The 25,952-nt window shown below is 43.7% G+C and overlaps 1 protein-coding gene across 9 annotated transcripts in view; it reads right to left on the bottom strand.

Moving 5' to 3' along the window:
• The window catches only part of TEAD1 (TEA domain transcription factor 1), a 153,205-nt gene that overhangs the window by 18,466 nt on the left and 108,787 nt on the right, over positions 1-25,952 (bottom strand). For 3 of the 9 annotated variants that reach the window (XM_041423220.1, XM_041423221.1, XM_041423227.1), the window contains 8 exons: positions 24,649-24,713; positions 21,887-21,949; positions 21,736-21,798; positions 13,212-13,223; positions 11,884-12,018; positions 11,645-11,691; positions 11,126-11,187; positions 9,008-9,132 (listed from right to left, as the gene is read on the bottom strand). In XM_041423220.1, coding sequence (XP_041279154.1) covers positions 9,008-9,132; positions 11,126-11,187; positions 11,645-11,691; positions 11,884-12,018; positions 13,212-13,223; positions 21,736-21,798; positions 21,887-21,949; positions 24,649-24,713 — 572 coding nt within the window. Of the gene's footprint in view, positions 1-9,007; positions 9,133-11,125; positions 11,188-11,644; positions 11,692-11,883; positions 12,019-13,211; positions 13,224-21,735; positions 21,799-21,886; positions 21,950-22,980; positions 23,027-24,648; positions 24,714-25,952 lie in introns of all 9 variants that reach the window. The other 6 variants (XM_041423222.1, XM_041423228.1, XM_041423225.1 and 3 more) reach the window with 3 other exon arrangements.

The raw sequence follows: 25,952 nt of genomic DNA, 5'->3' as shown, positions 1-25,952 counted from the left end.
GGCCTCTGCAAGGGGGTAATTTACACTGCAAGACCCAGTGGCAGCACGGTGATAAAGAGCCCGTCACTGAGCATAAAAAGATGAATGTGCTCTGGAGGAAAGCTATTTTTGCTCCTTGAAACAGTGAGTTTCCATGTCCTGTGTCCTCAGAGCTTGAATTTCTGCTCGTGCCGCAGAGCCCACTCATGCACGCTGCAAACCTCTACCTGCAGCACATCTCAACTAAAAGAGATGGAGGGCATTTCCTTTTAACAGCAGGATGACAAGAAGGCCAGTTACTCTGCACTGCTGCTCCTATAGACATTGTCCTCCTGTATTTCGACCCATGTAATATTCAAGAGCCCAACTTTCCCCCTTCCCTCGGGAGCAGGCTCTGTAGCTGACCATCCCTGCCAAAACACATTCAGCTTCAATTTCCTATTTCTTAACTTCATCCCATCACACCTCATTATAATCACAGCAATCCCCCCAGTAGTGCCTCTCCTGCCTGGGGGAAATCCTTGGCCTAGTGAAGTCCACTCCAAAGGAGTCCAACATGATCTTTCAGGGGCTGCCATTGCTCCAAGAGAACCTTTCAGCACCCGAAACGAAACTGGAAGGATGAACATGAAAGACCCTCCACCAGTCAATCAGCACCTCCCAGGGTCACAAGAGCGGAGTGGAGGAGCTCCAGAGTGGCAGGATTAAACACTGGGGGTTTTCACCACGCAGATCACAAAACATTTTGCTAACTCAGTTAAGGGAAAGCTGATATGCAGTCAATGAACACTAGAGAACCCTGTCATATTGAACAGATGCTGTACATAAGGGGCAATTCCCAAAAGCTAGGCACAAATAAAATATTTAAAACCCCAAAGCAAACCTCATTTAAGCTATTTTGTTTACAATGTACCTGCTGAATGAACAAATTGAAGTGACAAATCTAAATGAATTGGGCAAGCACTCAGAGCCTTCCTTTGGTGTGAGCAGAGTCTTCCCTAGCAGATGTCCAAAACACTAGGGAAAAGGAAATGGACTGGCTGGATTTCTGCACTTAGGAAATGAAATTGAAATCTATTAAAAAATCATCTAGCACAGCGAAATCTGAATTTAGAACCAGAGAACACTCATCTGGGTATGGGGCCAAAAATGAGATAGAGCCTGTGTTTTTTTGCAGGGCCGTATTTCTTTCTAAATTTTGTGGAAGGAAAAAGGAAAACATAACATCCCATTAAGGCATTTCCACAAGCAAAAAAATTTGGGGATTGTTTCCTCTCAGTCTTCTCTCCTGGAGTTGTTCCAGGTTGTATAAATAACCACATTTTTATGGAAACAGAACTGAGGGCTCAGATTCTCCTGTAAATTGTCCTCCTCCCCAAAAGGGTGTCTCTCTCTCTCAGCCCAAAGATGGCTGGGGAGGGAAGGGGGAAGGGAGAGCTGTATTTTACAGTTTGGCCGTTGCAAACTCCCAAGACAATTCACACACTGTACCTTATTCTGCAAGCCAGGCAAATATACAAATTGCTCAGGATCCAAACTTCAGTAAAAGTAAACACATTTAAAGGGGCATGGAGCTTGAAGTCTTAATACTCTTTAAATATAAAAGCAGAGTTGGAGGCAGCTGCAAAGCTGCCACAGTTGTCTGCAGAGCTCGCCAAAGCACCAGATGCTGCTGCAGCAAAATTTCTGAGCGGGTACAGTAGGACAGATGGTATGACATCACCTGACAACATTCTTAGGACAAAAATGTTTATTTTGATATTGCAATGTGTGATTATTTTCTCCTTATGTTGCTGCAATTCCTATGCTAAGTACAATCATTACTAAGCTAATTAGACATGGCATATTTCTACAAACTAACAAATGATAATGCAGTACTGGAGCAGGGCAAATGGATACTGAAATGATCCCTATCGTTTTTAGACAAACACGCTCCACGACAGCAACTGATGCATAGATAAAGGCAAAGGAGAAAAGTTTTTCTGCCTAGATTTTTGAGCCCATTAGTGTCTGAAAAGCTTAAAAACTTCCTCATTATATTGAGAATTCACTGTTGATTTAGACTGAGTATTCCAGAGTCATTGAAGTACATTAGTTGCTGAGGAATTTACTCACGCTGAAGCATTTAAAGGATTTACATCTGCCATAGGGGCAATAATGTGCTTTAGATGCCATAAACCATCACAAGTCAAATCCTGTATTTTCTAAGTACACAAGTACAAAAGAATAGGAAGAACATTTTCAGCTCTGTCTGCTGTCTGCATTACACGACATGCCCTGGAGATGGCCGCCTCTTAAAGCTGAGCTCCTTCCCTTAGAAAAATTCTAGCTATCCAAAGAATGCAGTAAAGCCATGAAATATGACTGTTGTCAAATAATACCACGAGAAAAATTATAATCCACTTAGGAATTTAAGAGAACCAAGACAAATTGCCAATGGCAGGGGATGCAAGCATTTAAGCTGGTGCAGAACAAAGACAAACCACCTACATCTGTTTTATCAGCCAGCACATACATTTGCAAAAGCTCCTCACCAGTTCTGCACTTATGTTCTGACACAACCATACAGATCAGCATATGGAGGGTGAATGGCTCCCCATCCACAGGGTGATGTGGATGCTAAACAAGGTGGAAGGCAGGTGGCAGCTGTTTCTGTGGGAATGACCTTGCTCATGGGCACAGCACCCCGAGTGCAAGAACGCTGCACCCAGGGGCACAGCTGTGATTTAACCCTGTCAAATCCCACTGGCACACCTGTCCTAGCAGTGACTGTGCCTCTGGGGGGAACAGGAGCCAGGTGGGGTGGGCTGCCTGGAACCCCGGCACTGGTGTATCAGCAGTCTGAGTGCAGCTCTAACCCAAACCCTGCCCAGCCTCAGCTCTGCTGCCTCGCCGTATCTCATAAATCTGAAACTCTTTAATTTCCTGCTGATGTAAGAAAACCACTTGGTCTGCCAACAAGTTTTCTTATTTCCACCAAAACACTAGTAACTGAATATTTAATTCCTGCTGCTGTTGTCCTCCACTGAAGCAGATTGGGAGTTATAAACACGACATTTTAATGCTATAGCTGGAGTCTGTACCAAGTCCTGTTGTTAAGGTTTTTAACACATTCCTGTGAAACGTTAACTGAACTTTCTGTGATGTATGCTACCATACAGCTGCACGGGCAATCTGGTTTTTCATGGACCTCCCTGCATTCAGACTCCTGCCTGGATCTGCTCAGGGATTGAATCAGAAATGTGAAGTAAAAGGGGGTTTTAGGTGACTTTATGGTTGCAGAAGTGGGGAGGTAGGCGATGAGGGAAGCAGTTCCCTGACACCACAATGTTGCCCAGCACTTCCCAGCTACTGCCACAGCAATCCCAGCGTGAAACTGGGACTCGCTGGTTGGGCAAGGTGCTTACACAATGTTTCCATCAGCTTTTCTGCAACAATGAAAATGCATCTTTCAGTTCTGGCCTGTCTGATTTAAGACCCCGCAGTCCCAGTTTCAGAAGTGCTGAGTGCTCAGATGGGAAAATTGTGCCTGACTATAGGAAGCTCTCAATAATGTTAAGTATTCTGCAAAATCAAGCTCATGGCAAATCAAAGGGGACCCTCAAAATCAGTGGCCATTCATTCTTTTGCACCTGAACTTCTTGGTTTTTCAATTGTGAGTAATAATGCTCCTTCATCCAAAAAGACTGCACTAGCACATCTGTGAAATGCAAATGGAGGGAATTATTAATTCCATTTGGAAGGGAGGTTAGACAGTGCACAGCGAGCAGGGCACGGGGCCACGCATTTCAACAGCAGAAGAAAACAAACTACTGAATAGTTGCTTATCAAAGAAGGGCCATCTACATCTCCACTGAATGCAGCAGAGGAACAAATGAACACGTGAGCGTGTCATTATCTGCTCTCTGCAGAGCAGAGCAGGGGATATTTCCCAACTTCTGAGAGCCTGGCTCTGCAGCCGGGTTTTGGGGTGGATGTAGGGGTGGGGGAAGCTGTAGGACGAGTTGGGGAGATGCAGGGCAGAGGCACAGCCAGCTGCAAAGCCCTTGGGGCGAGCCAGGACAGGTGCTGGGGGCAGGCAGAGTGGGGAATTCACAGCCACAGCCCACCCCACTCCAGTGCCAACCCAACCCACGTGTCCCCCGCACTTCCATTTTTGCTGGGAGATTTCCCTGGCAGCAGATTTGAGGAAAGGAGGAGAGGTCCATGAAGGCAGCAGTGAGAGCACAGCCAGGTCCCAGCAGGCTTTCCCGCTGTGGGCTGACTGTGGGGGATAAATGGTGCTGGGCTCCCAGTGCACCTGACCCCGTTGTGGCCCCAGGAGCCTCCCTGGGAAGTCCACGTCTCTCTACAGCTGGGCTGGGGAAGCTGGCCTGGCATTCCCATCATGCAGCCATGGGGTGCCCCAGGAATCCTGCAGGATGGGAAATCTGCTGCCGTGCCACAGTTTCACAGCTGGAGCCTGTGTTTATACTGAACCTCTTTAAAATGCTTTCTTGGGACTTCTAACTATGGACACTCGAAAATTAACATTTCACAGAGATGAACATTTCCATCCCAGGGCAAACAAGCAGCTCTCCTGAGTGGCAAAACAAATGAGCCTTGTGTTTAGCAAAACTTTTTCTGATTCCAGATTAAAATGACCTCAAATCCTGAGTCTGCAGTTCTGAGACATTCATCCTAATGTGAGTTTGCTCTCTTGTCCTTTCACATCACAAAGACACTAAACCAAGGACTTCCTTGTGAGTGAAATGCTGGACTGCTTTTTATACTGTTTACAGGGAGTACAGAAAGGATAAACAATCCTTGCAACAATGGATATTGTTCAAGGATGGAGGGCTTCTTTTGAAAAGATCTCATTTATTTTTCATCACTTAGGTGGTTTGATTAACTTTGGTGAATTTTACTGCATTTGGCTAATGATGGCAGGCTGTTTTTATGGCCCTTGAGCAATTGCTTTCCCTTTCTGGGTCTCAGGCACAATTCTCCCCGGGCTCACAAAGTCTTTTTACAACAACAATAAAACCTGAATTAAAACATAAAGAATGTTTTATTTCTTCACCACTTTTTAAAATACATTTTGAAATTTGGACCTAACACAATCTGACAGTTTGGATGGGTGGACTAATACTGAAAACGTCCATCAGCCATGTTCTTTATAGCCCTATATAGATATTTTAAACGTAAAACTGTCTGAAGTGCTCACAATTTAAATAAAAGTGACAACAAGAGCAAGAAACCTCAAAAAAGAAGACAAGAAAGGGCTTTTTTTTGTTGGGTGGTGATAGGGTTTTTTTTCTGCTTGAAAATCAAAGATACATACAAAGATTTTGAGTTATTTTCATTTCAATTATAGTCTTTGAATTTTATATCTACTTGTGTAGCAGTCAGTTGCTTAGATCCTTTCTAACCTGCCTGCATGCTCAGTTTATATTTGTTAGGGAACATGGGATTGCTTGGTTTAAGCATTTGTTCTGAACTTTCAGAGCGCCACAATAAAAACGGAAAGCCCCCATTAAGGCAAACCTGTCTTGGAAGCAACAGATGGGCACAAAAACTGCTCCATCTGCTGAGAACAGAGTTCTGCAGGGCAGGGAATAATCAAAGGTAACTGAAATGCTGCTGCTTGGACCTGCAAGGGAAACTCCTATGCACCATTTAGGAATTGTACTTAAGCACAAAATGCCACAAAAAGAAAATACAGCTTGACATTTGTAAACTGAATTGATTTTCATCTGAAAGGTAGAGCAATTTTACCCGTCCTCAGCTGCAGAGTCAGTGCTCCAATATTTTGCAACTGTGCCATCCTGGGTTGCCCAGACTATCTTCTGCCATGCAGAGTTACAGTGAGAGTTGCTTATTTTTTCCTTTCTATAGCTTTCTCTTTTGTAAATGGAACAATTTTGTGTCTAAACAAGGAAAAAGATCAACAGCTGTCCACAAGTGAGAGGACTCTATGGAGCTGATTTCCACCCCTCCAGAATGCCCACTCTAAACTAAACTATTAAACTGCCTGGCATTGAGTTTTTTGGGGTTTTTTTTCAACTTTTTTTAAACACTATTTGCCTTTGGAAGAGCCACAGAAATGTTGAAGGCCCCACTCTTACCAGGAATTCCCTGTGGGTGGACCTTTGTGCCCATGCACAGCCCCACTGTGGGAGTCTCCACTGCTGACAAACCTAAATTTCTAATTTCTGCACAGGAATAGGGACTGCAAGGGGTCTGCCAGGATCAAGTCCTTGCCCCAGATTCCATGCCAAATACACAGTTTTCAATAAACTTCCAGGTTACATTTTAAGGTGGAATTGGTCTACTTGCCTCTACTACTATGAGGCTTTCTGGCTTGATATTGTGTTGGGAGATAGAGGGAGGAAGGGTCACCTTTTTTTAATGAAATGTTGGAAGCACATTTGATGAAGATACTAATTTACATAATTTTCTGTGAAAAGTCAGCAACGTAATGAATCTGTAACTGTCCTTTTTCAGAAGGTAGAGGAGAACTCCTACACGCCTCCTGCAGCAGCACATAAATACATTCATTTCTGAGGTCAGCAGAGGCACAGGGGAGGTGCTGCAATCACAGCACGTGCCTCCACGACCTCATGTGCACATTGTAGACACACACTCAGGTCACCTGCCTCGCTGATTTCATGTGAAAAGCAATAAAACCCTATTCTTCCTCTGCAGTGCAAACCACACCTGCAACACAACAGCCACACAAAGAAAGGTGTGCAAAGCTGCAGGCAGAATTCACATTTTCTGCAATGGCACTGCAGGAGGATGGGGGTTTGCTCTCACCTCCGAGGAGAGCTCTTGGTGCTTGTTGGAGAGGTCTGAGCATCGCAGAGCTGCCCCTGCACACCAGTGCCTCTCCAGCAAACATCCTTCTCCCTTTGCCCTGGGAACTGGCCACACTGGCTTGGGGGCTTTTTCCAGTGCCCTCTCAATGCCAAATAATCAAATTTACTTAATTCAATGTAAGCAACCCTTCTCCTGCTCCTGACTCCCCTCTCCCAAGCAGTGATGCTCACTCAGTGCCGTAGGGGCTCGTCCTTTGGGTCCCTGGCACCCGTCTGGATGCTGCAGGACGTCCCCATGCAGAGCACTGCCCCACCTGGATGCAAGAATGAACTAAATTGGGAATTGACTTTTCCTAGGGTCTCATTTTTGCAGTGTTACAATGCACAAGTAACTGCTTTTTTTAAAACAAGTCTGGGTAGTTTGATGCTCTTGCTTGTTCTGTAAACCCTCCTGCATAAATGCATTTTGAAAGGTGGGTTTCTCAGCAGTCTTCTTGCAAGCTGGGACAAGACCCAGTGGGCCTCTGCACCCTCAGGAATCTCAAATAATCTTAGTTTACTCCAAGGAAGGCTTTACAGTACTTGTGGGGCCATCCTGGGTAACCATGCTTTGATTCACACCTCCAATCTCTCTCTGCAATGCCAAAGCTGCTCAGCTCCTGTTTGCTCCCTTTGACATAACAACTCAGATACAGAGGCACTCCACCATATTAGCCCAGGGGTTTTGTATTTAGATTTATGTTATAAAAACCTCTGGAAAAGGGATAATTAGGTGGCAAAACAGCCAATGAGACTGCACAGAAGTAAGATTGCCTTCACACACAGACAGCAAGGCTGAGCATCACATGGCCACATCCTGGTTTGCCAGTAACCTGGAGCACACACACACACATCCTGGTGTGGGGCAGGCTGGGGATGGCAGAGCCCATAAATTAGCAGGACATGCTCCATGGGGTCAGCAAGGGCTGGGAAATCTGTGCCTGGATAAGGGTGACTGATGGGGAAACCTGGATGTTGTACCCCAGCAGCAGAAATCCAAACTGCTGCCTGGAGGGACTCAGGGCTGGGGGTGCAGACGTTTCAGAGAGGTCTGGAGGACTCTAAGGTGAAGCCCACCAGAGGCAGGATTGCCATGGGAAGGCAAAGGGATTCCAGGGGAGCCAGGAACGCCCAACAGTCAGGTAAGTGCTGAGAGAACCGTACCTGCTGCCAAACATTTGCTGCACCTCAAAGCTCACTCAGCCTGCAAAGCTGACATTTAGCAAAGCAGCACGCTGCCACGTGCTTGGTGTATGAACAGCTGAGATGTGGTGTGTTTTCACGGGGATGTGTCCCTGCCAGGAGCATTCCTCTGTTGGAAGGTTTCTGGGCTATGTCTCCAACCTCCACTGTGCAGGGTAAACACTCCTTGGATAACACCCCTGGCCAGAGCCCATAAATGCTATGGTTTCCAGTGCTGGATTATAAAAAGAAAATGATAGCTTCTCTCTTTTCCAGGCTACTGTATTTTGTCAGGAATCTGAACAAGAATGGCCTGTCCATATCACCCATTCAGGACAGTATTTGCTTTTCAAAAATTATCTCAAAAAAAAATTCTCAGGTTTGAGCTGAAAGAAGTTATTTCAATTTATTTGTGATGCAGTAGAATCAGTGCTAGGCTACCTAGCACTTGGTAAATACATGGTGATTAATGTCAAAGTTCAAGGCTTACTGGAGTAATGAAACATTACAGCCAACTTCAGAAACTACCCTTGCAGGTATAGTATACAGACGAAAAATTAAAAGAAAATAAAAAACTTCAAGAAAAAAAATCCAATACAGAATATGCACGCTTTCTGGGCAAGTCCTTAATTTTGTTTTGGTTAGGAAACAGATTAGGCTTTAACTTAAGAGTTCAAGCACTGAATTCTTGCCAAGAACACAATGCAATTTGGTACACCTGCTAAACTAGGTCAGCAGCGAGACAGGCGCCAGAGCAAACCCTGCCTGCTTTCACAGGGGCCTCTGGCTGCTGCAAATGGGGAAAAAGAGGGCAAGAAAGGAAAATATAGTCCTAGGGTGAAAGGAATACTGCACAGAGCAGCAGTGAACACAGAGACACCAGGTGTATTCCATCACACACGAAGGAAGGCATGCCCAGAGGATGAGGAGCAAAGGAGAAAATCTGAAGATCAGGAGTAAAGGGGCAAAGCTGGGGATCAGTGGACACAAGGGCAATAAATACTTACCGATTCAGGATCCCTCTGCTGCTCAAGGAAGGCTGAAAACTCCACCAGCCTCAGCTTGGTCGTACCAATCGATCGGCCCTGCCACGCAGGGACGGAGGGAGCTGGAGCTGATGTGGGCTCAAAGCCTGAAACAGAGGAAACGTCTTCATGAGGAAGCTGACACTTCCTCAGTTTATATTTTCTCAATTAAAAATAATTGGGAATTATGCATGTGGCCCTTGGATATTTATATTAATTTTAGCAAGTAATTAATTCAGGATGAGTTAAAATTGGAAAAACTCGGGCCAATATGTAGAAAAAGAGGTGGCAGCCCAGCAATCTAATAATGGCAGAAAGAAAAGATCTGCTACTTTGTTTCCTTGGGGCTGTAACTCACTGTAGATTTTTTGTTTAAATTATATACTAGATTACAGAGATTTATAGACTTCACCTAGACCTACAACTGCACCCTTCCTTGGAAACTGGCATCAAGGCTCACAGCAGACATTACTGCCTTGGGAGTAAAGAGAACTGACTCCATTTCTGGCTCCTAATGTGCCATACTTTACAAGTAAATCACCTCTCTTTTTGCCTGTTTCTGCTGCCACTCTCAATTCCCCTCTCCTGTTTAGAGTACAAGCTTTCCAGGGCAGGGACTGTCTCTTACTACGTATTTGCACATTGGGTCTTGACTTCTTTTGGAGCTTTTAGGCATCATTATGATACAGCTAATAATAAATAATTACTGTAGAGAGCTGAATCATACCCTAAAAAGTAAAAAAAAGGTTTCAAATTGATAATAAAGAGAGAATGACATGATCTAGATAGAGAAGGGATGTTAACCACCCTCTCTAATTCACCTCAAGAGAAGGAATAAATGCTCTCTCTTGGTTCTCATTGTAGAAAATTGGACAAGAAGGAAAGAAAACTGTAAAGGAATAGGAAAGGCCACAACTCACAGGAAAAACTCATCTTGGGAGAGACACAGGCACAAGAAAGGCAGGGGAGAGTCACCAAAAGTATGAGAATAAAGATTATCCTGAACTAGGCTGAGAAGCAGGGAGAGGTCAGAGGCAATGTGTGAACATATCCCATAATGGGAATGTGGTACCTGACCCCAACCCTCAAATTTAGGCAATGAAGGTGTGAGGCTTGTGCAAAACAAGGAATTACAAATGTCACTAGGTAGATGTGAACAGGAATTCTAATGAAGCAAAAACTCATGCATGAGTTTTGTCAGATTTAGAAATACTGATGTTCCTATTCTGAGAGAGAAAACATGGAAGGATAAAAGAATACAATAGAAAATACCTGTCTCAGAAAATAATGTTATAAATTAGGGATATCAAGAAAAAGGCATTTTCATGAATGCAGAAAATAGCTTTAGTTCAAAGCATTAAATAGGAGCAAGTTATAAAATCATAAAGAATTGGGTAAGAGTCAAAAACTTGCTGCACAAACAGAGTCAGAAGCGTGGGGGTCATTTGGCAAGGGAGGCATAACATGAGAAATCATCTGCAAAGAAATAATGAGCTTTCATGAAATCAGGCATGGAAGGAACCTGGGAAAAGTAGCAGGGAAGCAGCCATGGGAAGGGCTTGATCAATTTGAGCAATGGAATTCAGAATAAAATTAGGTACTTATCAAAGTGGCACCAGGCAAAGCAGGACCTCCAGGAGAGGATGAGTTATAAACAACCTGATGCATAGAGAAGTTTTATACTTAAGGCTAAACATATATGATGTTGGAAGGGGTTTGAGGTTCAGTTTAAAATAAATTAAGGTGTATTCTTGTTATGTAGGTATTCTAAAGGAAACATCCTGTTACTCATTTTTTACAGTAATTCCTACAATATGGAGTGCTGACTGGAAATCACACATCACAACTCCTTGCATATGCATTAGTGCTTCCTATTTAAAAAAAAAAACCAAACACAATGATTTTCCCTAAGATACAATATAGGACACTATATATATATATATATATATACGTAATAATAGGACACTGGGATTGATGTTTCCTTTGGCTGGAGGACACATGAGACCCTGAGTAGTGGCTCTGCCAAAGGCAGAAGTTAATAAATCACATTCAGTACAAAATTCAAGTATTTGTAAGGCAGAGGATAAACGGGAGGATTACCTGAAATGGGAGCTGTGACTGATGGCTGTATAGGATAGGCCTGCTGAACGAATGGCTTGACGCTGCAATAAAGAGGTACACACAAAAATCACACACTGTGCCATCCACAGGAAATTCCAGCAGAGTCACACAGCACAGGAAAATAGGTGGCTGATGACCTTTGCCCACAAACACATCTCTTCACTGCAGAGCATATTTAACAGACAGGCAGCACAGAGGGAATAGAGGGGATGAGAATTACACCCAGGGGTGGGCACTGCTGGGACTCCCAGAGGACACTGAACTATGGGGACACAAAGGAGGGTGCCCATCTGGTATTCAGCCTCAGTTTTGAGGTTTGGGATGCCTTATAACTTTTTGAATGTGAATTCACATCACTATAAAGGCTCTTTCTTTCCCTAAAACTATCTTTACCTCCTTTTTGGAAAAATCTGCAAGTTCTTGCTTCCCTGATCTCACAGAGTGCACAAGCCACCCTTCACACTGCATAGAGAAACATATTTGAATTTTCAGACTTACTCTTGCGAGGATCCAGGCTGCCCCGTTTGAATCATGCCCGGCCAAAACTGAAAGAGGAAAAACAAACAAACAGGCCCACAGTTGTTCTCTTTGTTGGAAGAACTTTGGGTATTTTTGAACAAGCACGATTCCTTTTGCAAACTCAAGTCAAAGCATTAATCCACTCATTCCATCTTAGTTTTCTACTGCACATTGTTAGGGAATACAGGGATTTTTTTGGGACTTGGCTAATGACTTACCCCAGGTGCCCCAGGAAATGTAGGACGGGGAATTCCTGGCAGGCCCAGCTTGTTGTGAATAGCAGTAGCTGAGACTATCTGAGCTGATGACATTGCTGCCATGTGCTGGAGTGCTTTGTCCTTTGCTGTCTGATCCTTTAATATGACAATTACACGGAGTCTTAAAACATTTGGCACAACAAATGACATTAAATAACTGCAGCTACAAGCACATAACTAAAAACTTAAAAAGCCACACAGAAAATGCAAAAATAGCAAACCATGCAGGGGAAAAAAAAAAATACAGCACAGAGGCTAACACTCAAACTACCTCAAGGCAAAACCTCCTCTCAGACATGCATGGTAGACCTGAATTCTCACAGTCTGCTCTGCCAACACACAGGAAGCTCTGGGAGAGCAAACTACTGCCCAGTTGTTTATCTGGGCAAATTCCGACTTTAAATCAGGCTGGGCTAAACAGGGCGTGCTCCTGAGGCTCAGCTCTGCCTGCAGGATAGGGAGCACTGAGATTTGAGCTCTATCATTTCCATCTAAGAGAAGTCTGCCTTTCGCATTGCACTGTAAAATGAGAACACAGAACTGCGGCTGACTCGCAAACAGGGACAGTTTTCTTCATGCTTAGAGACATTTTGGATTCAGCTTTACGACAAGCATTCCGAAAGTTAGGTCACAAATGTGTAAATGACATCTTAAATTTTCAGTTGTGGCATTTTACTCATTTACAGTGTTCCCACAGAAAGCTACCAGCCATAAAATTCCTGCTTTTTTCAAGCACACAGGAAGGAGTTTAGGAAAAGGTGGGTTGTTATCAGCTACTTGTGTTAGAGCAGCACTTGGAGTCCCAGCCACTGCCAGTCAGGTATGGTCACAGGACAGAAAGGGAAGGCCTCTTAATGCAACAGAGTTAACCAGGGGGATGTCTTAGGTCAGGGAAAATGAGTAAATAACAGACTGTTACACGCTGGTACAGCAGGGCTCCTCATCCAGAAGTACTGGATTAATAACTACCAATATTTACATGTGTCACTTAGAATGAAGGAACACAAGCAGTATTAGGCAAGGATGTTTTGGGGGTTTTTTATTCTGCTTTTATTTTACAAGCAAAGTAGCAAGCATGCTGGCAAGAGGTGCATGCTCTTATGTATGATATGACTTTGCACATATGCTCCCTTCAAAGCTTGTATGTAGTAGTACTATAGGTGAGCAGTTTCTTCCTTTGAATAGCTCCTTTAGAAACAGCACAGGCTGAAAGTACAGGAAAAGCTAGCCAAAAAATTCTGCCAAGCACAGCTAAGGTACATAATACTTGGTTTAGTCAAAATACTTACCATGCTTGTTACCTGGATACAACAACAAACAGTTTATTAAAATGCTTGTGTAGAATAGCAGACTCTTAGCAAAATATGAACAAAATAGTAAGAGACATAGGAAGAGCAGTTTGCTCAACATTAAATATCAGCTTTAAACAAATGCATTATTTTCACCCAGGGTCTGATTCATTAAAAGTGCGAGGAATAAAAGGTTAAAAAGAAAAAAAAAAAACAAACAACAAAGCCTTGGGGAGAAACAACCCCCAGCTCCCTGTGTGAAAGCTGTAGATACTGGAAGAGAGGGATTGTTGCTGAGTGTTTCCCTGAGCTGTGCAAGGAGCCCCTGTGGGACACAGCCTGGAGAGCAGCAGGTGGAGCAGGGCAGGAGCTGCTCCAGCACAATTCCCTGTGCACCCTGCCTGGTGTGAGGCTGAAGGACAGCCCTGTGCTCAGCACCATTCCCTGTGCACCCTGCATGGTGTGAGGCTGAAGGACAGCCCTGTGCTCAGCACCATTCCCTGTGCTAAGCATCATTCCCTGTGCACCCTGCCTGGTGTGAGGCTGAAGGACAGCCCTGTGCTCAGCACCATTCCCTGTGCTAAGCATCATTCCCTGTGCACCCTGCCTGGTGTGAGGCTGAAGGACAGCCCTGTGCTCAGCTGCCTGAGCAGCTCTAACACCCTGGGCTCACCTGTGTTTAGGTGACACATCCCTAACTGCAGGGACCAGCTCAGTCCTTTCTCAAAACTTGCAGCTTTCCAATATAATCACAACCAGCTCTCTGGTTAAGAACTGGAGGTCAGCCCTGGCTCTCAGCCCTGCCTGCCCAGGGTGGGAGGGTGTGCCCAGGAGGTTTGCGCATGGCATGTTTTACTGGCTGCCTTTGGATGTCTGCAGACCACCAGGCTAAAAAGATGTTTTGCTGGGTGCTAAGAAGTGGCAGAATGCTGAGTTCATGCAGCTCACCAGACCCCTCTACACTCTTGCACAGCAAGAAGGACCCTCCACCATGAAAAGATTAAAGTGAGGTGTCCTGAAGCAATATGGAGATCTAGCTCTACCAGATCTCTCTGTTCCACCTATTTTTTGTAAGCAGAGCTGGCTTGGAAATGCCAAACCATGAGAGTCTCACACAGCCTGCTGAATCCTACCAAAAACCAATATTCAGGGGATCTGTGTCCTGTGTGTAAAATAAATGATACAGGAGACATGTGGCTCTGGGTCCCAGTAATCTCCAAAACCATGTGAGTGCTGCTTTTTGAGTACCTTGCTGTTCTCCAGATGTGCTGGGCACTACAGGCTCCTCTCCTGCTCTGCCTCCTGCCTGCCCCCAGCCTTGCCTGTGCCACCACATCAAGATGCAGCCTGTGACTGTGCCTCTGCCAAGGGGCCAGGCTCTTCTAGATCCACTATTAGATGGATCTAAACTAAAGGAGAATTTAAGAGTAAAAGCTTTGTCAGGGCTATTAAAGTCCACTCCTGGGAGTTGAGGTAGGTTATGTCTATGAAATTGTTCATCTTGCATTGTTTTATCCCTCTAAAGTCTCTGGCTAATTCCCTGCTAGTGTTAGTGCAGCTCCAGGAGAAGCTGTTGTTATTTCTGCCTTGTGAGGCACTGAAACCAACTGAAGAGCACTACTTTCTGTAATGTTATTGGCATCCAAGGACTAGAATATGAGCCTGGACACCCAGCAACAGTTACAGCAGGTAAATCCCACCCTAACAGACGAACTAAGAAAAATTTTTGAAAATTTACACTTCCTTCAAAATCTTCTGGGGACCTCTTAGTCACCATTACAGTGAATCTGATGATCCTGAATTTTAGGGACAGTGACAGGGATTTTTGGAACGAGAAAATATTTTTTCTTTTGTGACACTAAATGGTATGTGCCTTCCTTCTTACCAATTGCTGCTTTTCACCCTAGAATGATCTGTGTTTTGTGGGGCCATTCCTCTCATCCTCTTTGACTGATTACATTTTCAGGAGGGTGGAGAGAAAGGAAAAAACCTTTAGAACGACAGCTCAGAAAGGCAATCCTTGCAACAGGACTAGTTTTGAGGTGTTTCAACAACTCCCAGAGAGCTTCCCACTGGTGACAAATCTGATCTGGTACATCAAGCCAGTACACTCCAACGGGAAGTTTCACCTTTTGTAGACTTAGGAATCTTTGCACAATGGAAAGATCCGCTTTTCTCAAAGCAACTTTACATTCAAACACGACAGAAATCAAATTCAAAGTCAAATACAGACACTTCTGAGGTCCTGAGTTGCATTGGCAAAAAAGCACCTTCAGCTCCAGGTTCTCTTGGAGAGCTGCAAGCTGCCTGACCTTGTATAATCAAGCAGACTTTGTGGTTTTCAAAAATAAATGGGATAGCCACATTTTAAAGCTGATTATTTAGACTGCAATATCAGCTTGTCTGCCACTTAAAAACAAGTGTATGTTGGGGTTTTTCATGCTGTAATAGAGAGCACTCGTAACCAGGAGGGAGTGAGGCTCTCTACCTATCACTGAGAGGCAGCCGCTTCTGGGATGAAACCTGGTAACTGATTAATAACACACAATGGTATTACATCACAGTTTAGGCAGCAAGAGAAGTAATATATCCAATTAAAACGGCAGGGGTAATTTACACAGGCAGATTACAGTAATTACCCAGGTTGGAATTTGGCCAGGACAAATGGGTTAACACCCCTACTCTAAAACAGGAACGTTCTGGGATTTTTAATGACTGCAAATAGTTAAGATTTTGATTTCCTGTCTTGTCCAAGACAGAAAGGGTTTGGTTTTGCTCTCACTTGTGTTGGTTTGTAAAGATGGAATAATTTCTTTCAGCTCAATGTGATTTACACTGATGTAGTAAAATGAAAGTTTGGCCCAGCAAGCTGCAGTCCCATGCTGAGATTCAGCAGAGGCTTGGGGGGACAGCATCTCCTACTGGATCATTAAATCCTGCTGGAGCTTAAGGTATTCCTTGGATAGGTCCCATCTGGCCCTGACCTGGTTTGACCCTACTTAATTGATGAGCTCAGATGGGATTGCTGCTGCCCAGGAATGACACTGGCGTGAGCAACAGGCTGCACCCACACCCCTGCCTTGCCCTCCACTTACAGAAGTCTTCTGCACTGGGGTACATGATTAGTAATGAATGTTACCAGGGTGCATTTAGAGTACAGTCGGTGGAAAACTGGTCTAGTTCCACTAAATCCCTAAAATATCATCTCTGTAGGGGAGAACAAGATGTGCCTCGTGTTTTAGCTGACTGCTTCTGGCTGCAGGTGCACATACTTTGTTTTTGGAAGATGTAAGCTTTAAGCATCTAATGCAAGAAGACTACAACTTTTAATGAATCAGGCCCTTGAGGTTTGCTTTTCACAATTCATTTTGGAATGCAAAATACATAGTTAAATTAGATAATAATAATTTCCCAGTATCATTCAATTATAAATCTTAATATCAATAAAAGCCCTGCATGAAACAAGAGTTTTACATGACAAACACAAAAGGATTTGTGCTTGACTTTCTTTTAATCCAACATAAACAGAAGAACAATTAAATCAATCAGTTCAAACAAGTTCTTAAGCAAAAAATAAAAACTGTTATCCTAGAATGATAAATGGAACTTTGAATACCATATTATCTAGGACTTTGGGAGTAAAAAAAATTCTAAGACAGTATGAGGAAAGGTAAGCACAACACAGCAGTATTAATTCAAGAAGCCCTAAAACCTGTACCAGTATTTAAAATGCAAAACTTTTCATGTAAGGAAAAAAAAAAAAAGACATAAGAAACACCAATTTGTTCACAAAATGGATGTTACAGTAACACTAGCATAAAATAGCTTCCTAATAAGCAATTTTGCAGATGTTATTTCTGCTCAGATCTGGTATTGATTCAAATAACCTTTACAATAATTAGCTGTAGCTCAAAAAAGATAAACAAATCATGACAATATACAATTGTTCTGGACAAAAGATAGAGAGCACTTCAGTGTTTCTAGCCCTGATCTCCAATTTGCTTATTATTAGAGAAGACAGGAGTAAATACAAAAGCTGGCTATTTCAGCCAGGCAGTAGCTAATGCCAAGAAGAGAATGCGCATTCAAAGCTGTCCCAACTTGCTGCCTAATGAGTAGCAATTAATCCATCTTATTGTATTTCAAAATGCTGAAGACTCCATTCACATCAAAGGGAATTTTTCAAGGCTTTTATCATTGTTCATTTAAAAAAGTATAGAGCTATCTTTAGCATTTTATAATTGACAACAATATTTTCTTTTTATCCCTAAATGCGGAATGTAGAATAATAGATTTTGAAACATGTAATAGATGTGAACTGTAGGCATTTTAATGTGTAATTTTAAATTTTTGTCTCTGTCTAATTAATCTTGCACTATGAATAAAATCTGATATGAAAGCCTAAGATAGATGTACATCCTGCTGTGAACACCTTTACTCTCTGTTTACGTACAACTTCCAATCCATTTTTTTGTCCTCAATGGACAGAGGTGACTTTGGCTCCCTGTCAGTGCAAAGGTGGGAATGCTGTGACCTGACACTGTGGACTGGTGTATTTGACACAGAAACACAGCACTGGAGTGTAAAACCTCTGCTTTGCCTCCCCCAGTCTCTGTGTGAGAGGAAATGCCAAGAAGAGGAGCCGCCTTTCAGATCTGTCTCCAAGGACAACTTTATCTCAGCCTCTCTTCCCGTTTTCATGAGATTAAATTTCTCTAACTTCAGGAAGATTCTAATGACTTCAGTATATTAAGATTAAAATCTCTAAAATAGGTGTATTTTCCTGCTGCAAAGAGAATTAAAATGTATGACATCCCTGGAAGGGCTGGGGCGATGTTCTTTACTGGTGGTCTTGAAAGGCAGCAATAGCATTTATGGCTGAAACTTCACTTCCTTGCAGGCTAAGGATCCATCCTTCCATCCATCCTCAGTGACTGCAGGCACTTCTCACTGAAGAAAAGGGACTTTGCTGGACCAAGCAGACTTTATGGCATGCAGATGAGATTGCTGCCTCCTACGAAAGCTTCCAATGTTGTGTGTGCAGATAGCTCTGAGATCCTTCCATCCTTGTGGACTTTTGCAGAAGAGTAACACAAGAAGATTTGCCCAAGTCTTCTCCTCTCCAAAATCAGGTTTTAGACCAAGGAAGGACAGTAAGTTCTCTTGGCACAAAATAAACTCAGCAGCTACTTGGGGGAAAAGGGTTATTTGTACAACCACTGTCAAACACAGGAGTGGGGGCCAATGGGACAGATTGGATCAGACACATCTCAAAAGAAAGTTGATACCAGATACATATGGGATTTTTTTTAAGTAGTAACTGCTTCCCTGGATGCCACCAATTATAGGTTTTACAAGTGGCAGCTCACTGTTAAAAGGGGGAGTTGGCCTGGGTGGGAAGCATAGAATTATAGAATGGTTTGGGTTGGAAGGGACCTGAAAAACTATCCAGTTCCAAGTCTACTGCTAGTGGGACTTCTCTAAAAGGTCACTGCCAGGGCTGAGGCACCCGCAGCTTCTCTGGGCAACTTCTTCCAGAGCTTCACCACCCTCACTGTAATTTTTTTTCTCCTAATATCTAATCTAAACCTGTTCTCTTTCAGTTTGAAGCCATTCCTCCTTGTCCTGTCAGTACATGCTCGTGTAAAAAAATCACAGGTGTAAAAAACTGTGATTTAATCTTCTCCTTGGTCACCCCTTCACCAGGGAATGCAGACAGCACCCCTCCAGGACAGCAAGAGCCCGTCATCTTTCCAAGGATATTGATGTGGCTGTTCAGGCTGCTGCCAAAACTGGTTCCTGTTGAAACAAGGAGCACTCAGAGGTGCTGGAATGTATCCCCTTGTCTTCCTTTTGCATCAGTGACGTCCTTCGCAGGCAGCTTTTGAAGTCCTCTGCAAACTGCTTTGGCAGGGGGGAGCTGGACTAAATGATCTCCAGAGGTGCCTTTCAATCCTAGTTATTCCATGATTCCAAGTGATTCTGGGTGACAGTGGACCACACAGATGGCTCAGCACAGGAATAATAAGAAAAAGGGGCGGTAGCACTAACAAAACGTCTGGAGAAGCAAAGTTCCATCTCAAGTTCAAAAGCAGCAGCTTCTGCCACCTCCAGAGAGCAATTGCAGCAGGCAAGAGGAATGAGAGCTCTGTCCTTCCCGAGGCAGCTCCCTTATGGCACCTTCCTACATCAAAGCTTCACCTGTTCCGTGTGGGGAGGACAAGGCCTGTGGGAGGCCATCCCTGCTCCAGGAGGGACCGTGCAAGGGGGCAGGTGTCATGCCATGGCTCCTGGGTCACTGAGACCAACACTCCCAAGGTGGAGAAGCGGGATGTGGGGCTGGCTCCTTCCCCCTTCCCGGGGACTCCTTAGGCTGGGGCTGTGCAGGAGTACCTGGGGCGGTGTCCAGGCTCCTGAGGGAGCTCATCCCGCGGGCAGCATGGCGACTCCACAGCAGGGCTAGGACAAGCAGCTCGGCATCCACCAGGGGAGGGCTGGAGCGGCGTTTGTCAGCAAGGAGAGGGGCCAGCAAAGCTCTGTCACCAGTGTGTATTCTGTCCCCACCATGGTGTGGCAGAGAGGTGAAGCAAATGCCCCTGCAGAGTGTCAGGGCCTGCAGCTGGGGCCTCTTCCTGAGGCCATTTTCCTAGCAGTGAAATGGCAGCTGCTCCGCTTTCCACTTGGCACTGGTGGAGCTGCAGCCCATGGGCAGGTGGGAAAGGGCAACAAGGTATGAAGCCCTTACAAAATATTTTGTTGTCCAAACAGACCTTCCCTTCTTCAGGCGACTCCTTCAAATGAAAATTCCTTCCAGATCTCTATTTACTGCAAGTGTCACCTAGACTAGATGGAATATTCTTAAGAGTTGGATACATCCCTGTCCTTAGGAAAGCTTCAAGAAAAGTACAGCAAGTGCAGTACTTTAAAATGGTTTTTAATGCTTTGTAACTGTATTTACATTTTAAGGTATTTTGGGCGTTCAGAAAAGGAAACATTTTAGAACAGTAAATCCAATATTTGTGTTCAGCTCCTAGGCCTGTATTTGGTACCTATGTGGGCTTCCTGATTTTTGCAGCCCTGGGCTCTCACCAGTCCTCTACAACTCCAGGAGCTGCTGGTGCTGAGCACCTCTGAAAGTAAGGCCACCTACTTATATACTTAATTTTAGGCATCAAGGCTTGACAATTTGAGCTTAAAATGCTACATATCTCTGTATTATTGCACCCTGGGTTAAAAAGCAGTACGTTTTAAGTTGTCTTAGTCGTTCTTTACGAACCCCAACTGCTCAGCCAGTGCAGCTAAAAAGCCAGCCACCAACAGCCAGACAAGCTTGCCAGCATGCGGCCCATGAAAAACCCAGTGCTTCTGTCAGGGAGGCCTGTTACAAAGGCAGGCTGTTATTCCTACACTGCAGTTCCAGGATGGGGGTGAGCATCCGCAGCGCTCACCGCTCAGGACTGGGAAAGCACTGCCCAAAAGGTTTTGCTTTCCAGCTAGAATAAAAACGTAATTTGTTCTCATATCTGGGTGAAGAAAAAGAAAAAAAAATTCCACTCACGTTAAAAGGGGAAAAAAAAAAAAAAAAAAAAAAAAAGGAGGGAAGTAAAAGATTTACAAGATCCTTTGCTTTTTATTAAAAAAAATTTGACAGCAAAAACTGCAAAACTCCCTCCTCCACTTTTAAATGGTGTGGGGGAAAAAAAACCCCAAAAATTTCAGGATCTCTGCTGGGAAACTTGAAAAAACAAGCAATCCAAGAAACCCCTATTAAGCATTTCCAAGAGGTTCTTTTCAGCCTTAGAATATATTTTATGGAAGGCAGAGAAAACGGGGACATGTACAATTCATCATGTCAGATTAACCAAACATACTTAATATTCCCTGAACAGGACTCTGACTGAGGCTTTCCAAAGACTAAATGTCAGTAATTTACTTTTTTAAAAAAAAATTAAATTTCAGGGAATCGTTTAAATAGTGCATAACTTGAGGTGATGCTAGTTTGGAGTCTAGAAACACCACAGAGCAATCTGGATAAGCTGTGCTCTCTGGCACTTGGAATAAATGATCTGGTTTAAATATTCTTGATATCAGTTCAGAAGCATGGACAAAAAACATTTGGGAATGGAAAACAATTACCCCAATTACTCCTCTGGAAAAAGAAAAAAAAAATATAAAAAGCATCTACACAACTATGCAAAACCCCTGCGTACTTAAAGACACTGCTAGGACTCAACTGTTAAAAAGTAAAACAAAAAAATGGACTAAGGGGTTAAATATGAGGTTTAGGTGCTGAGCTGTTACAGAGAGGAGTTCACTTGGCATTTGGACAGTGTTAAAACAATGTTTTTAATGTGGATGCTAGTGCAGAACCCGGGCATTAAACACAAAGAGACGCAGACAGCTCCCACATGCAGGAAAAGGAGGTTACAGGCACAGCAGCCCCGAGCAGCGCTCGCCCATCACCGCGGGGAGGAGGAAGGGACAGGCATAGCAACCACAAGCCCAAAAGCAGAAAAGCGCATACCTTCAGCTTGGAATGAAAATCACGAGATTTCCTTCTGGCAAGAACCTGAATGTGACTAGACACCTGCAGGGTAGGGGAAGGGAGGAAACAAAGGAAAAGCCTGTAACCATGGAGATGAAAAGCCCCCTACAACTGGGCAAGCCAAACGTACCTTAATGGCGGCTTGAATTTCTCGAACTTTCTTTCTTGCTAAGACCTGTATGTGACTAGACACCTACATTGTTCAGGTTTATAGGGGAAAAAAAAAAAAACAACAAACAAAAGAAAAACAAAAAGCAAATCAAATTTTAAATGTCTATTTTTTTTTTTCTTAAAAGAAAAAGAAAAGAAAAAAAAAAAGAAACTTTTCTGAGGGGAGGAAGTTATTTGCATCTTCAATAAGCTCTGCTGTTAAAGATACCACATTCCCAGCCAGATACCAAGCTCTCAGCACCAAGGCTTAACAATACAGGTCAAGTCACTGCAGTGACTTGATTAAGGAAATAAAAAAAAAGAGAAAGGAAAAAAAAAGTGTAACCCACCAGGTTGTGCATTCAGCTACAAGATAGAAGACACAGTTCACAGCTGGACACAGCCCACGTGCTTTGGTACTGATCCCATCCATCCCAGGCCCTGAGCTCTTATGTGGGGAGCCCAAAGGATTTCCACCCCATCTGCTGGGGATGCAGATGCCCACTCTGACCATTTGCCAGTAGGCTTGAGATGTAACTTGGCACCAAGAAATTTTATCCATTATTTATTGTGCTCTGCAGCTCCAGTGAGGAGATTCGAGCTGCATTTTGAGTCCACTGAAATGCTTTAAATTCTGGCACAAATGATAAAATACTGGCATAACACAGGTCCCTGAACCCCTGCTGGTTTCCTTGGTAATCTCAGCATCAAGTCTGCCCACAAAACATTTGTGTAACGGGGGACCAGTAACTTGACATCAGCTTGAGTGATGCCCAGGTCTGACCCACGGCTGTGTTGCTCAGAAATTTGTGCAAACCCAGTCCTACACTACACCAGTCACTGGTCAGATGTTGCTGCCTGTGCTGTGAAGGGTCTGGGCCCAAATTCACATTCCTGTTTACCCAGGGACATACTCAAATCCACGCTGTTGCTGATGAGGGTTTAATAATGCTGCCCAGCATCGCTTGGTAGCACTCAGCATCCTTCAGCCTTCTGTGTGAAGGTTTAAAACCTGAAGTGATGGCAAAAACCGCTAAAGGGAAATCTCTGATTCTTGTTTGACCCCGGACATACCATATCAGGTGGTGTACATTTTTCCTACATTAGTTACAATTCCTGTCTGGGAAAGAACAAAGCAAAAGAAAAGGAGAAACAATGATTTCCTCCTCTGTAAGACTGTTCTTTGACAATAGTACCAAAAAGCCTGGTTTTTAGTAGGGAAGCAAACCATGATGCACAGTTCCTGAAGGCCACCTTCAAGAAGCAGCTCAGGAATCAGTTTGCAGTAATTCAGAGTTACACTGCTGCTTACTGAGCAATTTTGCAGTCAAACTCCTAGACTGAGTTTTCACACGTTTATTTGTTTTGCTTTCAGTGGAATATTAGTGGTGTTAAAGGTTATACAAGAAGAACAATTGTAACATTTAATCGCTTGGTTAGAACTCCAGAGCAGCCACAAACCAACTTTTGTAAGCACTCAGTTTAAAGTGATTTATGCATCACTACAGAGGGATGTACAAGTACGGAGGCAGGCATTGCCACACGTCACAGCCCTCCTGCTTTCTTGGTGCATGCTGGCCAAGGATCTAACCCCAAGCTCTGCATTTTGACTTCTGAGAAAACTTTATGATCCCAGCATAACTTCCAACTCCTGGAGCTCTCACAGGGAAGGCAGAGCAGAACTGGGGACTCTGCCTTTAGTTTGTGATTTCTTTGCCAGTGTTTGGTTTGCTCCTTTTCCACGTGCTGCAGTTCTCCTCCTTTCTGATGTTTTTTTCATCCCTTGCACACATGATTTCTTCCTGACTGACAAGGGACACCACGCAGGACAAAACAGCACCCAAAGTGCTTCAAATCCAAGTGCTGGCAGCTTTGTGTGACCCAGTGGCACCTTTCTCTGCACTGCAGGACATGCACATGGGCAAGCCTCTGCCAGCCCTTTGGCACACACGTGCAGGGCCAGAAGGGGAGTCTCACACCTGACATTAAAGCAAGGGACCTCTGCCATTGGTGGGGTGTTTTAAACAGTGCAGTAACCACTACATAAACTACACACAAACTGTGCTTTCTGCAAGGCTGCTGGTTGCTGTGAATATTATGAATTAAAGGATTTAGTAATATGAGATAAATTAATGGTTCTGTGGTAATCATCTAAAAAAAAACTTAAGGTGGTTTTAAAGGCTTATTCAGACTCTTACATGAATGAAATCTTACCATGGTCAAAGACCAGGAGCCTGAAGGCTCTTAGGGAAATGTTAAAATTATTTTAATGTCCTGTAGCAACTACAGGCCATAAGCTGAGAGCATGATTATGATTACTTCATTTTTATATATTTACTTCTCATATCCAAGAATCATAATCTCTATTATACAGCCAAATTCTCTTAACTTTTAAGAAGTTCCATTATTTACCATCTCAAAATAATAATTATATTATAATATTATATAGAGAAATAAGGCACAATGCTTTATTATTTTGCTTCAACTTTTGAATTTTTTTTATGAAATATGGGGGGATAATAGCTTCATTTACAGACAGATTAACAAAAAATGAATCCTCACACCACCATAACATAAACTCCAGATGTTTAAATATTCTCTAAGCATCATGTATTTAATCTGAATAGTGAAGTCAATACATCATCCCATCAGAGCTGAAGCACAGGCAGCCAGCCACTGCAGCCAAAAATGCCAGGTTTTGTCATTCATTGACATGCATACTTCCCCACTGGGTTATTTTACCTGCTTCCTGGTCCGTGTCTTCCCTGTCCTAAGTTTGATGTATCTGGCTATCAATTCATTCCTACCTGAAACAAAGAGAAATTCATGGTAAGGGACAAGCAGCATCACAGCCAGAAACACCATCAAAATACCACATTTGAACACACGAGCTCCACGCACATCAGGTTTGTGTTCTCACACGTACTCCACTTTGCTTTGCAAACAAATTGCCAGTATTTCTCATGGTTCACCAGTATTTCTCTTCCATCTCCTCTTCCATCTTTCCATGTGCCACAGGAACTGTGCAGAGCAGCACGAGTTCAGTGTCTGCCCACCCAAGTCCTGCAGCCCTTTACGGGCAGAGAGGCACCTCCTTGGCCAGCAGCGGTGCCCAGCATGCTCTCTTACTGGAGAACCTCCCATCCTGGGGCTGACACAAGGTCTGCGCTCCTCTGGTTTTGCTTCCAACTGCTCCAGGTGTTTTTTGTCTCCATGGACCCCTGTGGGGAGGAGTGGCTGCTCTTGAGAAGGTCGTGTGCTACCTGAGCCTAAGTGCCAATCACCCAGATGTGCCAGCTTCTCTCCAAGTGTTAATTCTGCAAGGAGGACAGCAAAACCTGTCCTTCCTGCCAGAAAGCCTCCTCCAGAGATGGGAATCACTGTCCCAGTCCAGCAGGTTATCAATCAATCACACCCTTACCTCTAACTCACAAGAGTGGCCGCCCTGCAGTGCTGATGCTCCTGTGGGAGCAGTGCCCATGAACACGGTGGTTTGTTATTCAGAGCTCTGTTTCTCTTGGAAATGTGAAATACTTCCAAGTCTCTAAAATGGCTATTTGACTCTTCTTCAGTCACACATTACGCTACCTAATGCAAACTAACATTTTCTATCCAAATAATTTCCTTCCCAAGTATTGCTGACATGGAAGATAACACAAGTTTTATGTGGTGTCCTGTTTATTTTCACTGTATATTATGTTTCTTCTCTATGGGTTGTAATAACTTAAATATACTTGTTCAACAAGTTCTAAGTTACAGAGCTATTTGCATTCAGCACAGAGGAAAAGCAGCCTGTGTGTAGAAAATGAGAAAACTGATTTAGCAGTGAGCTGAAAATGGGGAGGTTAAGAAAATAACTTGTCACCCACCAAGTTATTTTGAAGTGGATGAGTACATAGCTGGGGAATGCAGAAAATTATTTTATCAGCCAGGGCTTCAAATCCTTACAGCTTTAATACTGTGGGGGAGAGACGGGGAAGTTTTGAAGTAGCCTGCATATGTTTGAAGTGTATTTTGTTGACTGGAAGATTGAACACATTTAGTCA

The sequence above is a fragment of the Onychostruthus taczanowskii genome, unplaced genomic scaffold (assembly GCF_017590055.1).
Source record: "Onychostruthus taczanowskii isolate IOZ18803 unplaced genomic scaffold, ASM1759005v1 scaffold76, whole genome shotgun sequence".
In the NCBI taxonomy this organism is placed as follows: domain Eukaryota; kingdom Metazoa; phylum Chordata; class Aves; order Passeriformes; family Passeridae; genus Onychostruthus; species Onychostruthus taczanowskii.
The sequence above is the reverse complement of the archived record's forward strand: the minus strand, read 5'-3'. Positions and strand labels throughout refer to the sequence as shown.